Source organism: Myotis myotis, unplaced genomic scaffold, assembly GCF_014108235.1.
Source record: "Myotis myotis isolate mMyoMyo1 unplaced genomic scaffold, mMyoMyo1.p scaffold_m19_p_2, whole genome shotgun sequence".
NCBI lineage: Eukaryota > Metazoa > Chordata > Mammalia > Chiroptera > Vespertilionidae > Myotis > Myotis myotis.
Genome location: NW_023416324.1, coordinates 172775616 through 172794784, shown reverse-complemented (window position 1 = coordinate 172794784; position 19169 = coordinate 172775616). Strand labels below are relative to the sequence as shown.

Here is a 19169-nt window from a genome sequence, read left to right as displayed (position 1 = left end):
AAAAGGTAATTTCATTGAATAACCAATTGTTTTGATCCTAAAATGACCCACAACAGAACTGCAGCAGAACTACTGAATAACAGTGAGAAGGAAACTCTTTCCTCCTCCCTGATGACTCAATATGAAGACACCAGCTAACACAGTCTTGCAAATAACTTAAAATAATGTACCAGCCCGCCCTTCCTGTCAATCAAATGAATAGCACATGCAGGAGGCTACCTCCCAGAGTTAAACATAACGAGAGTTCCTGAGTACCTCCAGGAGGAAGGGTAGATATAAGGAAAGGAAGAGAAAATGAGTAAAAGGGCAAGAAGGACAAGTACACAAATAAAAGGTGGGGAGGGAAGGTGACATAAAGGTATACTCTTCAGAGACTTAAGGGGGAAGGGGAGAAATTAGGAGTAAGAATTGTATCTCCATACCCTGGAGTAGGCCCCCCATTGTCCAGGTTGAAAACTTGTTTGGGGTTGAGCAGATAGTGGAATTTCCGAAGAATTCTATGGGGGAAAAAAAAAGAAAGAGAGAGAGAGAGAGAGGCAGAGAAGGAGATATCATTATGAGAAGCCACAGTAGGGCAAACACCTCTGGAGCACATTGATGGTGGGAATGAGAGTCTGCTTAAACCCTGCTGCAGAAAAGACTGAATGCAGGCCCTGCAGACCCTGAAGTCCCAGCTTTAGCTGGCATCCCCCTGGTTCAAGGCCTCTCCACTCTCCAAGACTCTACCCCTCAATGCCAGAAGTATCACTCTTTGCAGAGAAGGCAGGGAACTCAGAGAACAGAACTTCTATTCTCCTAACGCTTTTTTCTTCATGGAGATCTTCTCTCAAATGTTCTGTATGTTCTAGGTTGTACAGTTCTGCTCCTTGTGGACTATACAAAGGCACCAATGGAAAGGCCACCCAAATACCAGAATCAGGAGGAAATACAAGAGGTGGGGCTGGGGCAAGGCAGGGCTGGGGGCAATGGCCACACCTAAGCTTGGCTTCAAGGCTCAGCTTGAGGCTAACCAGGCCAGTTCAGAAGCGATGCTCTGCCCCTTGGACTGGGGTAGGGGTCTCAGAGTTGTTTCTGTAACCTTATTTATCATTTTTAACCTGGATTCCAAATCCCCATGCCATCTGTACATTATCCCAGAGCTGACAGGACTGGGGGCAGCGCTGCTTTGCCCTTTCTCCCTCTCTCCTCCAACTCTCTTAGTTCTTCCAGCAGGCTGGGCATTTCCTTCACGGATGAGCCGAGTGCCCTGTTTTCTCAGGTGCTCGATAAGCCAGGAGGTCCCAATCGGTGAGTCCTGCCACATCTCTTAATCAAGAAAAGACTTGAGAGACTAGGAAGTTAACAGGCATCTTAGAACTTGGTCTGACTCTGGGAGCCATAATAATGTCCCATGTGACAGGCCCTAGGCTAAGCACTGTGTGTGTTTTAATCCTCACAACCACCCTATGAGAGGAGAAATTCTTATTTATTTATAGAGAAGGGACCCAGGGACATTAAGTCAGTTGAACCAGGTCATCAAGTGGTTAAGTCGGAGGGCTGGGATTTGAACCCAGGTCTGCCTGTCTCTGTTCAGTCCACTCTATCATGGCTGAGGGGAAGAAAGGACCCAAGTGAGGCTTTCTGGCCTTTCCATTTTGAAAAAGAAGAGAACATACCTTTCTCCTTGTCTCCCTCCACTCTTGGGGTTCACCAAGACCAGCAGGGGGTGGGTACCCGGGGTGGGGATGATCTTGTACTTAAAAAGTAAAAGAAAAAGGAATTAGCTCTGTTTCAGCCAACCAGGGGAATGAGATGAGAGTTTATACTGAGACAGCATCTGGGAGAGGTGGGTAGGAAGCAGTTACAGTCATGGAGGAGAGGATGATGGGAGGTAGGTCTTGTCCACTGGCTGAGTTTTTGAGGGGTTAAGCAGCTAAGTGTCTTCAGCCTGAGTGGGCTTTGAGTGGTGTGAATGGTGACAGAGTTTGAAGAGATGGGACAATGGTATCATAACTTCAAATCATTCAACAATGGTAAGACATTGTGCCCACAGCACAAAATTAGATTTTGTGAGGGATACAACTGAAAATGACCTTCAACGGTATGGCCATCTGGTCAAATTCCTAAGTAAAATAACACTCATGAAGTTAAACACGAATTCCCCCAGCACCAATTTTCCTCCTGAGCCCTGATTCCTCATCTCTCATTGTCCAGTGGGTACCTTCAACCAGATGTCTCACCATCAGGTTGCTCCAAACGTCAACATATCCCAAACCTGACCTATCTTCTTTCCCCATCAAACTGGTTGTCACTTTTGGCTCCCTGCTTCAATTTAAATATGCCATTATTATTTATCCAGTCAACCAGGGAAACCCTGTTCTGCCAAATTTTTTCTCTGGAACATCCCTTTCTCTGCAGCTGCCATAGCAACCATACTGCCCAAGCATTTCCCAGTTCAGGTTAAGTCCTATCGGCTGCCCCCAGGATATCATATGAGTCATGCCACTCTTGTTCAAAAACCTTTAATAATACTTCATTGACCCAATGATAAAATCCAAAACTCCTAACCTGGCATCCAAAGCATTTCAGTGTAGCCCCATTCAACTGTTATCTCTTAATCACTCTAACCCTCACTGCAGTTCTGGCCAAACACGGCTTTTACCCTCGAGGGTGGGTCTGCTCACCCTGGTTTCTTCTCCTGCTCAGTGCCCTGAAATGCCCTCTTCTTTCTTTGCAACCCCAGGGTCCAGTGCAAGATCTACTTCCTCTATGAAGTTTTCCTTAGTTACTGCAACTAAAGCTATTGCAATTGAAATATCAAATACCTTCTGGGTTTCTTTTGTTTTTGTTGATTTGTTTTCCATTTTCTTAGGTAAATGTCTCAAAAACAGCCACTGGATCTTAAATGCCTCCAAAGCAGTGTGTGTTTGTGTGTGTATATATATAAATCTTATACCAAGGACCTCATGACACCAGAAACAGGAGTGAGTAGTCAATCAATACTCATGGGTTTAGCTAAAGGACACACTGATACGGAGACACAACTCTGTTCCATATTCACTAATGCTCACTTTCCCAGATCCCAGGCTGAAAATGCAACAAACCCAGAGCCATGCTGTTTGAAACAGACAGCACCAATTATTGTGATTTTTAGGAATATTCTCATCTGCCTTAGGGTGAATGTCTGTGTGAACCATCTTGGAGCCTGAAGAGTAATTTTTACTTCTGGGAGTGGTATTCAAAATATTCAACATCCTGTACAGCATGGGCATTGCCCAATCAGTACAGATGCAGGCTAACCAAATGGATGCCAGTTGTAAACAACTGGTAGGCCTGCATTGTGTGTCTGTCTGTCTGTTCTACTTGACTTTCTGTCCTTATAGATACTTGGAGCTTTCTCACATCATTAAGATCCCCCATCATTATTGCTTATGCTTTAATTTTCTAAAAACACTAATCTGCATGTTGTCATTGAATCTCAGGGAACCTCTAGGGGTAGGCAGTGGAGGGATTGCTGTGCCCCTTTTCAAACAAGGAAATTTAAGGTTCAGAGGAAGAGGAGGAGGCCCTCGTTTCCTATTTCTTTCTTAGTACTCTTTGTAGCTCCCCTGCAATCCCTGGACCTCTGTGGAAGGCACAAAGATAAGGTGTTTATTGGTGAACCTAAGTGAAAATGAGTTCTTAAATATGTGTTTCAGGATAAAGAAGAATTTTTGGATACATTAGCTTCATGTTGGCCTATTTCTTTCTGGAGACAGCATGGCAATCTTGGAAAATCTATTGTATATTTTTAGGCGACACTATTGTTATTTTTTTTAGGGGATGAGCATATTGGAGTTTCTAAAGCAACTTGTTCTTAAAAAGGCAATAAAGCCAATTTGGCCAGCCATGGGCTCAACCAACCCCCCTCGCACCACTTGCCTACAGTGTGGTGGTCAAAGGTAATTCCAGAGGCTGGAAATAAAGTGTCTTGTGTGATATAATTGATATAATTGATCAGATGAGAAACTAAATGTAAAGAAATGGAAAGAAAAGAGCACCCAAACCCTGTCTTCCTTTCCACAGCCCTGGACCAAGTTAGGATGAATGATCAGATTCAGGATACTGAGGTACCTGCATTACAAGTTCACCCTTGGCTGACGCGTCACCATCAGACTTCCCACCTTGCCTGTCCTGTGAGAAGAGAGGAAAGATAAGCATCTTTTTTTTTTTTTTTAAAAGGTAATATAAGAAAAAGGAATCAGAAGAAAAACAAATGGTTAACAAAGAGAATTAGAAAACCAGTACAGAATGAGGAGTGTTTCAAAGCGGGGCTTTGGACCTAAAAAAGGAAATGCTCCCCTATGGGTTTCTCGAGGACTCTCGAGGTCTCTGTGATCATTTGCTCTGACATTAACATTGAGACTCTGGAATGGAATGGACCTGGGGAGAGGGAACACTAAAATTGACAGAAATCTACTTTGTTGATTTAGAAGCTTGAGCTTTGAGAAGCAAGGTCTTAGATCTGGCTTCTCAGCTTAGCACTATCTAAATGATGTCATATTGAGAATGGTATTTATTTTTTAGTTGTGTTTTTTTTCTTTGTTTTAAAAAATTATGATTATTATTTTTGTGGAGGTTTATTTCTCACATAGTAAAATGTTCAGATCTAAATCTCCAGCCAGATGAATTTCCGCCCTTGCTACCTCTTCAGGTGTTATGCTGCTGTGACTCTGAACATCTTATTGGTTTTGCCTGGCTTTTGAATTTCATAGAAATGAAATCACAGAACATGTATTTTTATTGATTTCAGAAAGGAAGGAAGCAGGAGAGAGAGATAGAAACATCAATGATGAGAGAAAATCACTGATTGGCTGCCTCCTGCACGCCCCCGGTGGGGGATTGAGCCCACAACATGGGTATTTGCCCTGACCGAGAATTGAACCATGACCTCCTGGTTCATACGTCAATGCTCAACCACTGAGCCATGCCGGCCGGGCAGAACATGTCTTTTTTGAGTCTAGCTTCTTTTTATCAGCAGTATATCTTTGTGATCAACCCCTCTTTGCAATTAAACATAGCTTTTTTTTCATGTAGTATTCCATGATATAAATATGCCTCAATTTATTTATCTATCTACTAGAGGCCCGGTGCACGAATTCGTGCATGGGTGGGGTTCCTCAGTCTGGCCAGCGATTGGGGCCAATTTGGGCCGTCTTGCTCTGTCCCCATCAGGGCCAGTGGCCAACGTCCTGGCTGGCCAGCCCAAATTGCCCCCGGCTCGGGGGAGGGGCCATGGGAGGTTGGCCAGCCAGGGGTGATTGGGGCTGACTGGTGGGTGGGGAGGGGCTTCAGGGGGTTGGCTGTGGGAGCACGCTCACCATCAGGGGGCAGCTCCTGCATTTAGCATCTGTCTGACATGCACTGGTGGTCAGTGCATGTCATAGAGACTGGTCAACAGGTGGTTCTGATCACTCTGGCTATTCAGTCGAAATGGTCGCTTAGACTTTTATAGATATCGATTCTGTCATTAAGTTTGTTTCCAGTTTTTCACTGTTATCAATAAAGTTGCTACAAACATTCTTGTGCATGTATTTTGGTGGAAAAAATGCTCATATTTCTCAGATAAATATATAGGACAGGACTTATCAGGTCATTGAGTTTTATATTTCCAACTTGATAGATGCAGCCAAATGGTTTTCCTTCAGTTTTTTAAAGAGAAAGACTAACTGGTTAAGGATGAGATGTGAGGAATTGGTGGGACTTGGCAACATCTTTAAGAAGAAAGGGAACAGTTAAGATGTTTGGTGCTTAGTTTGAAAGAGAAATCTTCAACACAGGAGACAGAGACAATTGCAGATGGGGATAAAAGGAGTTTAATTTTGCTGCATCCACTTCCAAATAGGGCTGAGACACCCAAGTGGAAATCGTCAGGGCAGATGTTGGGATGTAGGAGAGAGGTTGACAGGAACAAGGGTGACCTGGGAGGCCTGGCCTGTGCAGGTGGTGACTATCTTGAGCTATGCTCTGCCTGCCAGGTGCTCTCCAGGATGGGCTACTTCAGAGCATTCTGGGGGCCAGCAGTGGGGACCACTTTAGTCAGGGGAGTTTTCCCTCACAAATTGGTGGACACAGCATGGACCTCATTTAAACTTGTACTGAAAACACAAACCCAAGAGTTGTTGAGGAAGCCCTCTGAGGGGGGTGAAGGACTGAATGCTGCATACGTGAAGTGTGCAGGGTGGGGGGGAATCAGAGCCCTGGTGGGCAGCAGCACTTACCTGGGTAATGGGGCAGATCGAGGTGGGCAGCAGGATGTGGTCTTTGAGTTCCCCACCATCACACACTGTGGATAATTCACATTTGCGGTGAAACTGGAGGGAACAATGAAGATGAGAGTGAGTGAAACAGACCAAGGAAATTTTAAATATGGCGTTTAGAGGTTTACTGGGGAGACAAGCTATCTAGTGCTCTCCAAATCCTGATGCACTGCTGGCTTTGGCAGTATAACTAAGTGGGTGTGTGTGTGTGTGTGTGTGTGTGTGTGTGTGTGTGTGTGTGTGGTATGTAGTCAGGGCTGCCAAATCTTCTGTGGGCTGATAGAGGAGACCAAGTGCTATCCATAGCTGCAGGCCTGTCTGTGGCCCTTCACTGTGGCACTCCATGTGGATTCCAGCCCCGCCCCCTCAGATTTTTGCTCCCTAGACGCTGAGACACTGGAAGGAAGGAGATCTTGTTGAAAAGACTCATGAGAGGCTGGAAATAGACCTTTTCACACAGCCTCTGCATCTTAAGAATCCTGTGATTTACTTTGGAGATGCATCCTTTTTGAGGCTGATCAAGGGCCTTGGTCAAGGGGACAAGACATGGCACTGAGTTAGCTGTGGTAGCAGGGTGACCTTTGGCAGGTTCTGGGTGTCTAGAGAGGAAGTGGACATTGGCTGTGGCTAACGGTAGCAGGTTCAGGCCTCTGGCCCAGGCAGTGGGGCTGCTGTAAAGAGTGTGCCTTCCTCTGTTGCCTTGAGGAACATAATTTTGGTGTCTAATTCCTCACCAACTCTGGTGGTGCCACTGGCCCCAGGTGACACCCGGACGAAGGAAGTTAATAGTCATACCTGCCTGGCTACATAGATAGTGGGTAGGCCAGCTTCTTAAGCAGCCATCACTCCCCTGGTTCTGGGGGGCTGTCTTCTCTCTGGGAAGCTTGTGATTCACTGGGCACTGTTAGACTTAGGGCATTGAATGGGGCTCTGGGCCTCCCAGGTGTCCCCCCTGGCTCTGCTTATGCCCTTTGACAGGATGTCCACTGCTCCTGGGCTGCAGCTTGAGCAAAAAACCACAACTGAAAAGAAGCAGGGCTGCCCTAAGCGCCAACCCACCGTCTTCCGGCACCACACGCAGTGCCACGCGGTGACACTCTGGTAGCACTTGATACTTTTGTGGCACCGATCACACTTGACCGAGGAGTTCCCTTCCACCCACGCGTGCTGCATCACCTGCAGAAGGGAAGGGAAGGATGCCAGGGAAGGCTGCAGAACCACTCCCCGGGCCTGGGCCTGAGGAGAAGGGTCTGGAGGTGCACAGAGGGGTGAGGCCAGAGGGGTTGTTTCCTGTTCAGTTTATGCACTGATTGGGTGCAGGGCGGCTTTGCTGCACTACGCTGACACGCTCTCTCCCTGCCTGACCACCATTTTGTTCATTGAGGCAGTTGGAGACCATTTTTCCTGAGTTTTGAATAGCTCATTCACCCTGGCAATCAAGCCTCTGAGCAGCATCTTGTCTGGCAATCGTCTGTCTTGCAGAAGTTCTTGCAGAGTGAGGTGCTCATGTGCGCCCTCTTCTGGAAGGCAGCGTGATGCAGGGAAACAGGAGGGCTGGAGCCACAGACAAAACTGGTTGGAATCATTGATTTTCCATTTGGCAGTAAGGCGATCTTTGTCCAATTCCTGGACCTCTCTGAGTCTCAGGTCCCTCATCAGTACAAATGGCATAATAAGCCCTACCTCTATGTTTTCTAGGAGGATCAAATGAGATACCACTGATGGGTAACTTCCTGTCAGCCTCAGCAGCCCATCAGAACCATCTGGGGAGATCCTACAAGTTCTAATACCCAGTCCTCACTGCAGACCAACTAAAATTGAGTCTCTGAGGATGGGAACTGTTGTTAATAGGTTTTAAAGCACCCTGTGTGATTAAGGTTTTAAAGCACCCTGTGTGATTACAACGTACAGCCAAGGTTGAGAAGCACTCTAGAAGGAAGTTAGAGGAGAAGTCCAAAGAATTTAGTGTGGGTCAGCAGCCAGTGGCTTTCATATCTGTTTCCTGGAAAGCTGGTTGTACTTGCTTCCTGGAAATGGCACGAGAGCAGCCCAGGAACCTAGAAGCCATGGGAATGCATATGTATATGTGTGTCTGTAAGAGCAAAGTGACCCATGACACCAAATTCTGGGGACCTGAGCCCTCGGTTGTCTCCCCTAGGAATTCTACAGAACTTCCCAAAATTTCCCACAAGGGCACTTTGGATACAGAAGGAAGAGAGGTGGGGGTATACAGGGACCTAGTCTGAAGTGCCAGCTATAAGCACATGGAATTAAAAACACATGGAATATTTGCATTACACCATCCATGTTTGTATTAAATAAAAGTTTTAAATTACTTATCAATTAAGTTAATAGCCCTCCTTCCAAAGGTTTTTGGTAAAATTCTTATTCTAGCAGACATGTCACTTTTATTTGAGGACATAAAGAATCCAGTTAGTGAATCAATTTGTCATCTACATGGTCACATTGAATTTGCTCCAAGATTCTTATTATTTCTATTCCATGGAGAACAAAATGAGGCATCAGAGAGGTTAAGTGACCGGCTCTAGGTTCCAAGGCTGATAAAGTGGTCAAGCAGAACCTCATAGCCAGGTCTTCTGACTCCAAATCTATGGTTGTCTATCAACACCACGTTGCCTTCTCCATCCTCTTCTGGGATTGGAAGAGATGGTGAAGGACTTGGGGTGCTCCTGGAGACTCAGAAGATCATGTCCTGCTGACCCCTCAGTGGCCTCTCTCTGCTCTGTGTGTGGCAAGTGGCCAGAGTGCAGGCTTAGGCCTGAGCCCAGGAGATGTACCATGCATCCTGGTGAAAGCATGGATATGGAAAAATGTGTGCATGCGTGTGGTACAGAAGTAGACAAGAGGCCATGCGGTGTCTCATGGAGCATGCATGTGTGTCCTGGGAGGCGCCCTTCTCTCTTGGAGTTCTGTGGGGAGGGCTGGATATCACTCCCACCTGCTAAGCATCTCCTGACTCAATTTTCTCATTGGAATCTTCCATGCAGGAACCTAAGAGTGTCCTTTCCTTGCTAATTTTAAGAGTCCATTTCCAGAGTCGATGAATGGCACCACAACAGCCAAGTTAGAAACCTGGGAGCCATTCCTGACCTCTTCTCTTCTCTCCATCACCAAGTCCTAGTGGTAGTACCTACAAATTATCTCTCAAACTCTCCCTTCATCTTCTCTTTACGCGAGCCAGTTGGATAGTCAAAGTATTCAACAACTGGCATGGCTGGCGAAGACTCTCAGCAAGACACAGCCACCACCGTGCTACTGTGGACACGTCAGCATAGCAGGTGAGTGCAGACCCCACCCCAGTCAGGCCCCCAGTGCAGCACTGCCTCTTGCCTGAACTGTTGGAAGAGGTTTTCTCCCCCAGATCTCTTTCCTGCACCATGGTCAGAGCAATTAACCTAATTTGCAAACCCAATGATCTCATGCTCAAAGCTCTTCAATGTCCCCTCACAAACTCCTTCCTAACTCCTCAGCTGGCCTCACAGACCTCCCCAGGCTGGATCTCACCGTCAGAGCACAGCTCCTGCCACTGCCCTTTAAGCATCCTCTGTTCCAGCCAGGCAAACAGGTACAGACCTCAGAATAAGCCATGTGCCTGGTCCACCTTGATGCCTTATGAAGTCAAAGTATAAGGTACAAGGTTCAAGGTTCAAGGTACAACTCAAATGCCATCTCCTTTGTGAAACCTCCCCTGGCCTCCTCCTCGGTACCTCAACTGTACGTCCCACACAATCGCTACTGTTCATCTCATTACCTCATGCTTTGCTTCTGCTCCTGTCTCTCTCCCACTAAATGGCACAGTTCTCCAGCGGGCTGAAGGCCACCTTATAAGCTGCATACCCCTTAGCAGAGTGCCTGGCACATGGTGGGGACCAGGGAGATGCTGAATGGATTGATGGATGAACAAGATGGTTTAAGGGTGGTCCTCGGGGCAGAGAAGGGACTGGAGAAAGCTCCCAAAGCCCCGTCCTGCCCAGGAATCTGGCAATGGACATGTAGCCTGGGACACGGCATGCAGTAGGACAAGGCAATAGGTGTCACCAACCTCGCTGCCCCTTTTGGTTCTTGAGTACGTTTTGACACAGCCAGGAATGTTTTTGGATACACAGCGTTCGTGGACGGTATATTTACAGTCTGGAAAAAAAAGTAAGGAAAGTACTCATGAGTGACCATGTAGGAAAGGTCCAGCCAGCCCTCCACACTCCAGATGAGTCTGACTAGGTGACCATTCAGGGGCAGGGGACATAGGGAGCTGGCCTTGCCTAATGGAAATCAAAGCAGTCTCCAGTTGTTCTTTGAGAAGAGAGTCCATGGTTACCTCCCAGACATGCTCCTGCACTCTCCACCCTGCCACACTTGGGCAGTGAATTTGGGGTGAAAACATGGCACAGAAAAGCGCTTTCCACTTAAGAGTGGGGGAGGAGTCATCCTCCTCACTATGCCAGCGCCACCGTATTGTGTGTCGGGGATGCTGCAGGTGGGCAGAAGGCCAGGGGTCTTCCTAACTGGAATAGGTGGCCCTGAACTCTGGCTCTGCCATTTGTAATGACCCTCATGACCTTGGGTAAGGTTTCCACATCTCTGAAACTCAGGGTTTTCTACAAAATGGGAATAAAATTGCCTCTCTTTCTCTTTACAGGACTTTTGCAGCATTAAATGAGATACTTTGTGGTTTCTTAAAATCATTTCTTAAAATTAAATCTTTATTGTTGAAGGTATTACATATGTTCCCCTTTCCCCCCATTGACCCCATCTAGCCAGCCCCCACCCCTCAGCCCAGGCCTTCACCACCCTATTGTCTGTATCCATGAGTTATGCATATATGTATACTAGTTCTTTGTTCATCTTTTCGCACACACCCACCCACCCACCTCTGCCTTCCCTCTGAGATTCCACAGTCTGTTCCATGCTTCTATGTCTCTGGACCTATCTCATTAAATGAGATACTTTGTATAAAGCACCATGTCTCTGGTCAGAATAGCTATTCCACAAATTATTATCACCATCGCTGTTGTTACTACACTGATTGCTATGCAATTAGAAGGGACCCACAGACCTGGAACCTGATAGGAAGGAGATGGGGTCTCTCAGAAGTGGTAAGAGCTGGATTTGAATGGGTGCTGGAAACACTGGCAGAACCCTTCTTACACCTGCTGATGCTCTTCCTGGACATTGGCCCCAACTCCGTCAAGATGGCTGTTGTTGCCGAGGTCACCTGCTGCCTAGCTCATGTGTACATGTTCAGAAGAACTGCTCCAATGATGTGGACTGCACCCAAGGGCCCTGCCTGCAGCAGCAGCTCCTCAGTCTCTGGTGGGTTCAAACCTATCTGCATTGTGAGTTGATTGGCAGGACTCTGCACCCACATACTATGACCCACAAAGCCTTCTCAGGGCAGCCCCTCCCATCTCCTGCTCCCTGAGTCACCCCCTTTCTAACTAACATCAGCCTTCTGTCTTCCTTCCCTCCATCTCTCTCTTCTGTCTCCTTCCCAGTCTCCCTTCCTACTTTTCCCCTTCCCTGGTTTTTTCTCTTCTCCCATTTGACTTTACTAAATGGATTATAAAGTGAAACAAATGGATAGTTTTCATTTCCACTGCATTTACAAATACATTTCATGTTGCTTATTAATAAAAAAACACACCCAGGTTCTTCTGGCTACCCAAAATATTCACTAGCAAAACCCAAGTGAAATTAGTATGAGATGCTTTTTAATTATATGTGAGCCTTAATAACTTTTTTCAGGGGGCAAGGGGACCTGTGGCCCATGATGGGACTCCAACAATGGGACACTACTTATCCATTTGACTTGGGTAGAAGAAAAATAGGACATGGAGGTCTTGCTTCATTCCCTGCTGTGGAACAATATGGGAGGTTCCTCGAGCTAGGAAGCAGAAATACATGGACTTTTTCTGGAATGGCTCAACCACGTGCAGAGCAAGACAGTTCCTGGGGAAGGGGGTCTGAAGGACGTTTACTCACATGTGCAGCACAGGCCTTGCTTCCTCACACCCATCAGCATGACATGGCAGAAGTTGCAGTAGGTTGGTTTCTTGAAATGCTTCATGGTCCAGGCATGCCTGCCATCCCCCTTGGAGCCCTATGGGAGTAGAGAAGGAATGGGACTCGGAGCAGGCAGCCCTAAGCTAACAGAAGCCTGGGCCTGCCTCCTGTTCTATCTTTTTACTTCTCAAAAGACTCTCTTCTCATATTTGGAAGACAAGATATACATTTATTTTACTGACATAAAGTCTATTAAAAATGGAAATCAAAACTAAGTTCTTGTCTGTGTGTGTTTTCTAAAATGAACAAGTATTAAAAATTAAGACTATCTGAGTAGGAGTATGTGTGTGTGGGATAACACAAGCCCTCTTCTACTTGGCTGGTGGAAGTGTAAATCCAAACAAACCATCTATCTATCTATCATCTCTCTCTCTCTCTCTCTCTCTCTCTCTCTCTCTCTCTCTCTCTCTCTCTCTCTCTTTCTCTCTCTCTCTCTCTACCTATCCATCTATCTGTGATCCTTTAAATGTTTATAACCAATGACTTACTATGGTACAAATTTTTTTTTTGATTCATTCCTAAAACATCATTTTTGAAGGAAAGATGAGCATTTCTGTGCTCTGTCAGATGTTTAACTCAGAATTATTTATTTAAAATAATTCAAAACTAAAAATATCCTAAAGATATCAAAGTTACCAAAAGGTTAGTTGTGGTAGAGCCATGTGATTAAAGGTTAAGTGGCCATCAAAAAGATACTTATAAGAATGTCTAGCCCTGACCGGTTTGGCTCAGTGGATAGAGGGTCAGCCTGTGGATTGAAGGGTCCCAGGTTCGATTCTGGTCAAGGGCATGTACCTGGGTTGCGGGCACATCCCCAGTGGGAGATGTGCAGGAGGCAGCTGATTGATGTTTCTCTCTCATCGATGTTTCTGACTCTCTATCCCTCTCCCTTCCTCTCTGTAAAAAGTCAATTATATATATATATATATATATATATATATATATATATATATATATATATTTTTTTTTTTTAAAGAATGTCTAATGGCGTGGGAATGTGCTCGTGACACAGCACTAAGTGAGAAAAGCAGAATGTAAATTTGAGGACCTATTATAATCTCAGTTTTATATAGTAAGATCTCTCTGGTGGGGAAAAATGTCATCAAACTGTTAACAGGTTAGTTACAGCTGGAAGCACCATGAATTCATTTTATTCTCTAATTTTTATTTTCCAAACTTTCTATGGTTGGCATGTACTAGTTTTATAATCAGAAAAAAAGTAGTTTAGTAAAAACAATGCGCCCTCTCATCAACTTTCTGGACACAGATAAAATAGTCAAGAGACAGTCGAACTTGGCTCAGAAGCGAATTTATCCTTACCTGCTAGATAAGCCAAGCATCGCACAATCACACACCTTCCCTGGACACCAAAGCTCCTACCTTCTAGCCCCTGGTAGCACAGCCTTGTTGGAAGCTGTGGCTTCAGGGACATCCCTCCACGCCTGCTGTCCCAGAACCTTTCTTAGAGGCTCCATCAAGAGAGCATCACTCTTGGGCTGGTGCGTAGGGTAGAATAAAGCACCCTAGTAAGGCGGTGAGAACTGACTGTCAGGCACACAGAATCCAGCATGCCAGACTCAAACCCAGCTCTTACTTTTGGGCCCCTCTGGTTTGCACTGGTCACGGCAATCAGATCCCTTTCTATGCCAAGTCTTCTGCTAACGATCTCTAGAAGAGTCTGTATGGGTTTCCAAATGCGGGTCTCCCTCTCGGGTCAGCTCATTTCTTCTCACCACCTCAACACCCTGCTTCTTCCAAGACCAGAGTTTATAGAATTACAGCCTTTATATCTAATGGTTTCTATAAGTAAAGCTTCTAATCCAGTGTCCTACAATTAAAACTTATTAAATTCCTACTCTGTGCTGGACAGTAAGGGACACAAAGATAAGTAAAGTGTTTTCTTATGTGTAAGGAGGTAGATTTATGCCTGTTCTGGGAATGAAGAAATGGAGACTCAGAGAAGTTACATAAATATCCCAAGATGACACAAATAATAAGTGACTGAATCAGTAGTCAAATTGGGGCTCTTACTGGCATCAGAGCCTGTCCTCCTTCCATCTTTCCCCCTTTCTTCACATACCAGGGTTTTTCTTTATGAAAGGAAACTACAGCTCAGCAGACCCAAAAGACTGTCATTTTTACCTCAGAAATACCTTTATTAGCTAAATCAGGTACTGTTTTCATAGATTTGCAGTAAGAAACAAAGGGACCCTGGCTTAGAATAAAGTAACATTTCCGCTTGGGCTACAGCGCCATCATGTGGCTCTTTCATTTCTGCACATTGGCAGCTGCAGGATGTGGGAGTAACCTTCCTCTTGCATGCCAGGCTTTCTGCAGCTGCCGCAATTTCTCCGGGAGACAGACTGCTTGGCACATATTGCATTCAGAGATCCCCAGACTTATCAGGGGCCCCATGTAGGTTTTGAAAAAGCCAAATAAGCACTGTGACTTTTAAGACGCTTAGGAATGCTTTCTCTGAACCCCTAATATTAAATGTAGAAAGGTGCAATTTAGTGTGTATTTAAAAACAAGTGCATAACACTTTTGATTAACAAAAACTAAATTTACATTTGTTCTTTGTTTGCCACTTTCTTGATATGCAGTTGGTTTTCTATAAAGCTGACTTGTCGTTGGGAAGAGACACCAGGGAAAATGGTCTGTCTCTCCCTCCTCTAGCCATAAAACAGTGGGTCCCCTCCATGTGAAGAGTTGGTGGCACTTTGGAGTCAGCAAGCCCAAAATAGGAAATCAAAAAGAGATGTTGGTTTCTTATGGTTAAAATGCCCCATCTCTATTTCCATATTTAGTGAAAAAACAATGTTAACACCCAATAAACCAAACACACAGGTATGTTGGAATAGCACCTAAGCAGAACTTCCATTCTGACTCAGTATGATCTTGAGTATTGATAGCAGAAAGTTGATCTTACTTATCTGAGTGCCCCTCCTCCCGAGTCCTAGCTCACATAGGTTCTTGCACTTAATAGGTTCTTGGTAAGGGATCATTGGACGAGAGGTCTGCTGTTCCTGAATATGGAGGATGGCCCCTGGTAGTAACTATCTGTGTGTTCTTGGGCCCTCGGTTTGCAAAGTGAAGGGGACAGATAAAGGATCACCAAGGTCTTCTCCAGCTCTGACTGCCTAGGATTCTAAGGAATATAAAGGCAGTTGTGCAGATACTGGTTCCTGAATTTCTGCGTAGCCCTTGGAAAGAGCTGCACATGCCAGGACATGACTGCAGGATTCTTAGCTCTTGAATATTGGAAATGAAGGCCCAGCTTCAGTCCTGAGTTGCAGAACTGTCTGACAGAGACAGTACAGGCAACCATAGCACTTGGAGGCTCACCCAGCTGAAAGCTTCCTGTTCTGTTTCTCTGTATGACACTTCAGAATGTCAAAGAGGTGCTATCACACAACCTATGTGACTGTCCTGGCAAATGCTTCAAAGGCACAATTTGTACTTTTAGCTCGTGCATGAAAGTTACTTTCAATTGGTAAATAAGCAGAAAATGCAGTGGCTGACTAGGTCAGGTCAGGCATATATAACCAATAATTTTTCATGAAGCCTCTTCATATATTCCCTACTCTGATCCTGCTGGGAGGTTTTTCTAAAACATCTTGAACTTTCTTTCATTTGTGTCTTTGATCAAGCTATTCTCTTGGCCACAAACTCTCTCTTCTAGCATCTTCTACCACTGAATCATATCCATCCTTGGGAAGCAGATCAAACATCCTCCTAGGTCCTTCCACTTGACCTTTATCTCAACAACAGGATATCAAAATCCCACACATCCGTCAGGACCAGAGCAAACATCCTCTGATATTTCTTCCCACAGGTCTCACTCCTAAGTGTGGGTCCTTAGAAAGTGAAGTATCTTTGGAGCCAAGTACAAATACATTCTGATGCCTCTCTTTGCTCCTTAGGCTAAGAATTTCAGCTTTCCATTTATATAAATTGGAGGGGGGGGGAATACCCACCTTTTCTGGTTGTTTTGATTGCCCTCTGCCTCACGATAGATCAGTACTTTTCCCTTCCCTTTCTCCTTCTCTTCCCTCCTTCCCCAACTCTCATAGCATTTTTCAACCTAGTTCATGGAAAAGATGGAATTCTTCCTTAAATTTTTTTTTGCCCTTTGATTGGTTGAGTATAACCATCTGGTAGGTGAATATCTGTGTCCCTTCACAGAGCTCAGAACAATATCTTTATTTACTGATAATTTAGTACATGCTGTCAAATGAATGAATATATTTCAGTCACTAATAGGTAAAAGAGAGGTCTTCGAGGCTGGCCTAGAGCATATGGTTTGTCCATTGGGGCAGAAGCCAAGGTGATGTGTAGATATGAACGTCCACATAGAGCTTGATGTTCCTGAAAGGTAAGAGATCTGAACTCAGGTTTGCCGACTTACAGAGTCGTCCATGCCCAGGAGGACCAGCAGTGGGATGGTGGTCATCCCTCCGTGGACCCATTCCTGTAGAGACACAAAGCCGTCCCGGTCGTAGTCCATCCCTTGCAACATCTCCTTCAATATCTGCGGAATCCACAGAGCAGCAATTGTCCACTTTCATCCTTGACTTCTCTGCCCCCACTGCACTCTTATTTCTCTTTTGTTCTGCATTGTCTGGCTTGTGTTTTCCCCCTTCCATTCTGATTCACAGGGAGTAGGGCAGTGAGGGAGCAAATGGGGGTGAGGAGACCAGAGCTCCAAACCTGCTCTGCCTGACCTGACTGAGCAGCCTTGGGCAAGCCAGCCACCCGACCCTCTGGGTCCTACTTTACTCATCTGTGGAATGGAAATAATATTGCTATGTATGCAGCACTGTAGTGGGGACTAGAGAAAAGGTATACAGAATGTACATTTATATAAAAAATTATTATTACCTGGTGAAGGAAAATCTTTAAAATTCATTCTAGCTCTAAATTCTTTGATCTATGAGCTCTTGTTATAAAAATTTAGCTCTGGGGAAAAGGTCAGAGGTAATTATTATTTGAATTATATCTACATTTTCCCCTGCTGCCTATAGTTTTTCCTATCATTAAAGTGGGAGGTCAAGATGTAGGACCCCCGAGAAGCTGCCTGTAGCAGAATGAGTCTGGGAGATCCTGCCCATTTTTATCCTGAGGGTGCCTCCCTTTTCTCTTGGAAGTCACCCCATGTTTCCAGAAACTCACAGGCCTTAGCTCCGTGGGATCCCACTCAAGATACTGAGCAATGTGCAGCATCTGGTTGACAATACGATCCATCTCCTAGAAAACATCAAGGTGAGAAACCAAGTGAAGATGTGTTTTTAAGAGCAAGGCTCAACATCAAACCCTGTGGGAAGACAAGCAGGGCAGAACATGGGAAGCAGCTGGTGTAATATCCTGGCATTTCACGGGGAGCTCGCTACTTGTTTCTGCTCTTTATTCTGCCTTGACCACAAAGCTCAGTGGAGAGTAGATGCTCACAAGAAGCACAGAAGATGGCTAAGCCAGAGGTATGCTGAAAGCTCTCTGGACACTGACCTCCTTGGACCCATCTGGACTCACCTTCCTTCCCCTAGTCTGGGCTTTGACTTAGAGATCAGAGGAGGCACTCCTGTTTTCTCCTTCTTTGTGATCTCAACTCTCTCACATGCTTACAAACCAAAGCGGTCTCTTCCCCCTCTTTAGTCACTCCTCATTCCCACAGCTTTACTGACTTGGAATCCACCTATACCCTTCAGAGGTCAGTGTCAGGTGGATGTAGGGCCTCTGTGTGGGTTCCTAGTTCAGATACTGTGATTTAGATCCTTTTGGCATTGCCTCTATTTCCTTTGTGTCACATCCAGCCCTGAACCCAGGACTCTGTGAACAGAAAATTCATTGGCCTGGTGAGTGAGCTTTTCACTTGCTACTTAGGCCAGCTCTATCTGAAACCTCACATAATTGTTGTGTGCTAAGGAATCAGGGTGCCCAGAGTCTCACTGAAATACGCTAGACCAAGGAGGCGTTTGCATCTCTTGGGCGCAATCTAAGATGTTAATGGTGAGATCAACGTGGGAAGACACATCGGTGAACTGAAACAAGGTTCACAAGTGTTACCTCCACCAGGTAGAATGCTGGCTCAAAACAAGCAAACAAAAAAGCAACAGGAATTTTAAAATTGTATTTCATTCAAATTAAAAAAATAATTCATTTCAAAACTGCAGAGGAGGTGGTAGATGGGGGAGGAAGCAGGCAGAAAGGTGAGGACAGGGTTCTACAGAAGTTTCCATGGAAAAGAGCTTGTGAATCTAGGTGGGACTAAAATTTAACCAGTAAACAATGTGACTCAGGAATGAGAATTAGACTCAGCCTTGAACTGTGTAAATGGGTGGGCATTTCCAGGAAGAACTGGCTGTTCTGATGTCTACCCTGGTTAGGCTACCTGTGTGGATGATTAACAAGTCATGTTTTAAAAATGACATTGACAAACCAGAGCTTGACCAGAGTGCATGTTTAAGCCTGCCTCTGAGTAAGTATGAGGATGGGGAAGTCTGAGCTTGGGGGACATTTTACAGGAGATGTGATAGTACCTTCAAATACTTGAAGGCTGATTGTGTAGAATCGATATCCACTGATCAGCTGTCCTGGTCAGCTACAGAGGCCAGAAGCAAGCCAATGGGAATCAGGAGGGATTTGTTGAGGGCTGGCTTATTTTGGCCTCACTGCTGGGTTGGGAAAGGGAGAGGGGAAACAGAAGCAGGTTTCATGGTAAAAAGCTTCCCCAGCAGACCAGAGGTGCCTTTTGTGTAGGAAGGAAGCCCTCGCTGAGTCGCCCTTGGTGGTGGAGTGGCTGTGTTAAGGCAG

The 19169-nt window shown here is 45.4% G+C and overlaps 1 protein-coding gene across 4 annotated transcripts in view; it reads right to left on the bottom strand.

The window, feature by feature from the left end:
- Positions 1-19169, bottom strand: part of DGKG (diacylglycerol kinase gamma) — a 206065-nt gene that overhangs the window by 113040 nt on the left and 73856 nt on the right. The window contains exons 8-16 of one of the 4 annotated variants that reach the window (XM_036349800.1): positions 17532-17606; positions 16768-16890; positions 12279-12396; positions 10342-10430; positions 7338-7454; positions 6240-6332; positions 4093-4152; positions 1656-1735; positions 423-497 (exon numbers count right to left, since the gene is read on the bottom strand). In XM_036349800.1, coding sequence (XP_036205693.1) covers positions 423-497; positions 1656-1735; positions 4093-4152; positions 6240-6332; positions 7338-7454; positions 10342-10430; positions 12279-12396; positions 16768-16890; positions 17532-17606 — 830 coding nt within the window. The remainder of the gene's footprint in view (positions 1-422; positions 498-1655; positions 1736-4092; positions 4153-6239; positions 6333-7337; positions 7455-10341; positions 10431-12278; positions 12397-16767; positions 16891-17531; positions 17607-19169) is intronic. The other 3 variants (XM_036349801.1, XM_036349802.1, XM_036349803.1) reach the window with 3 other exon arrangements.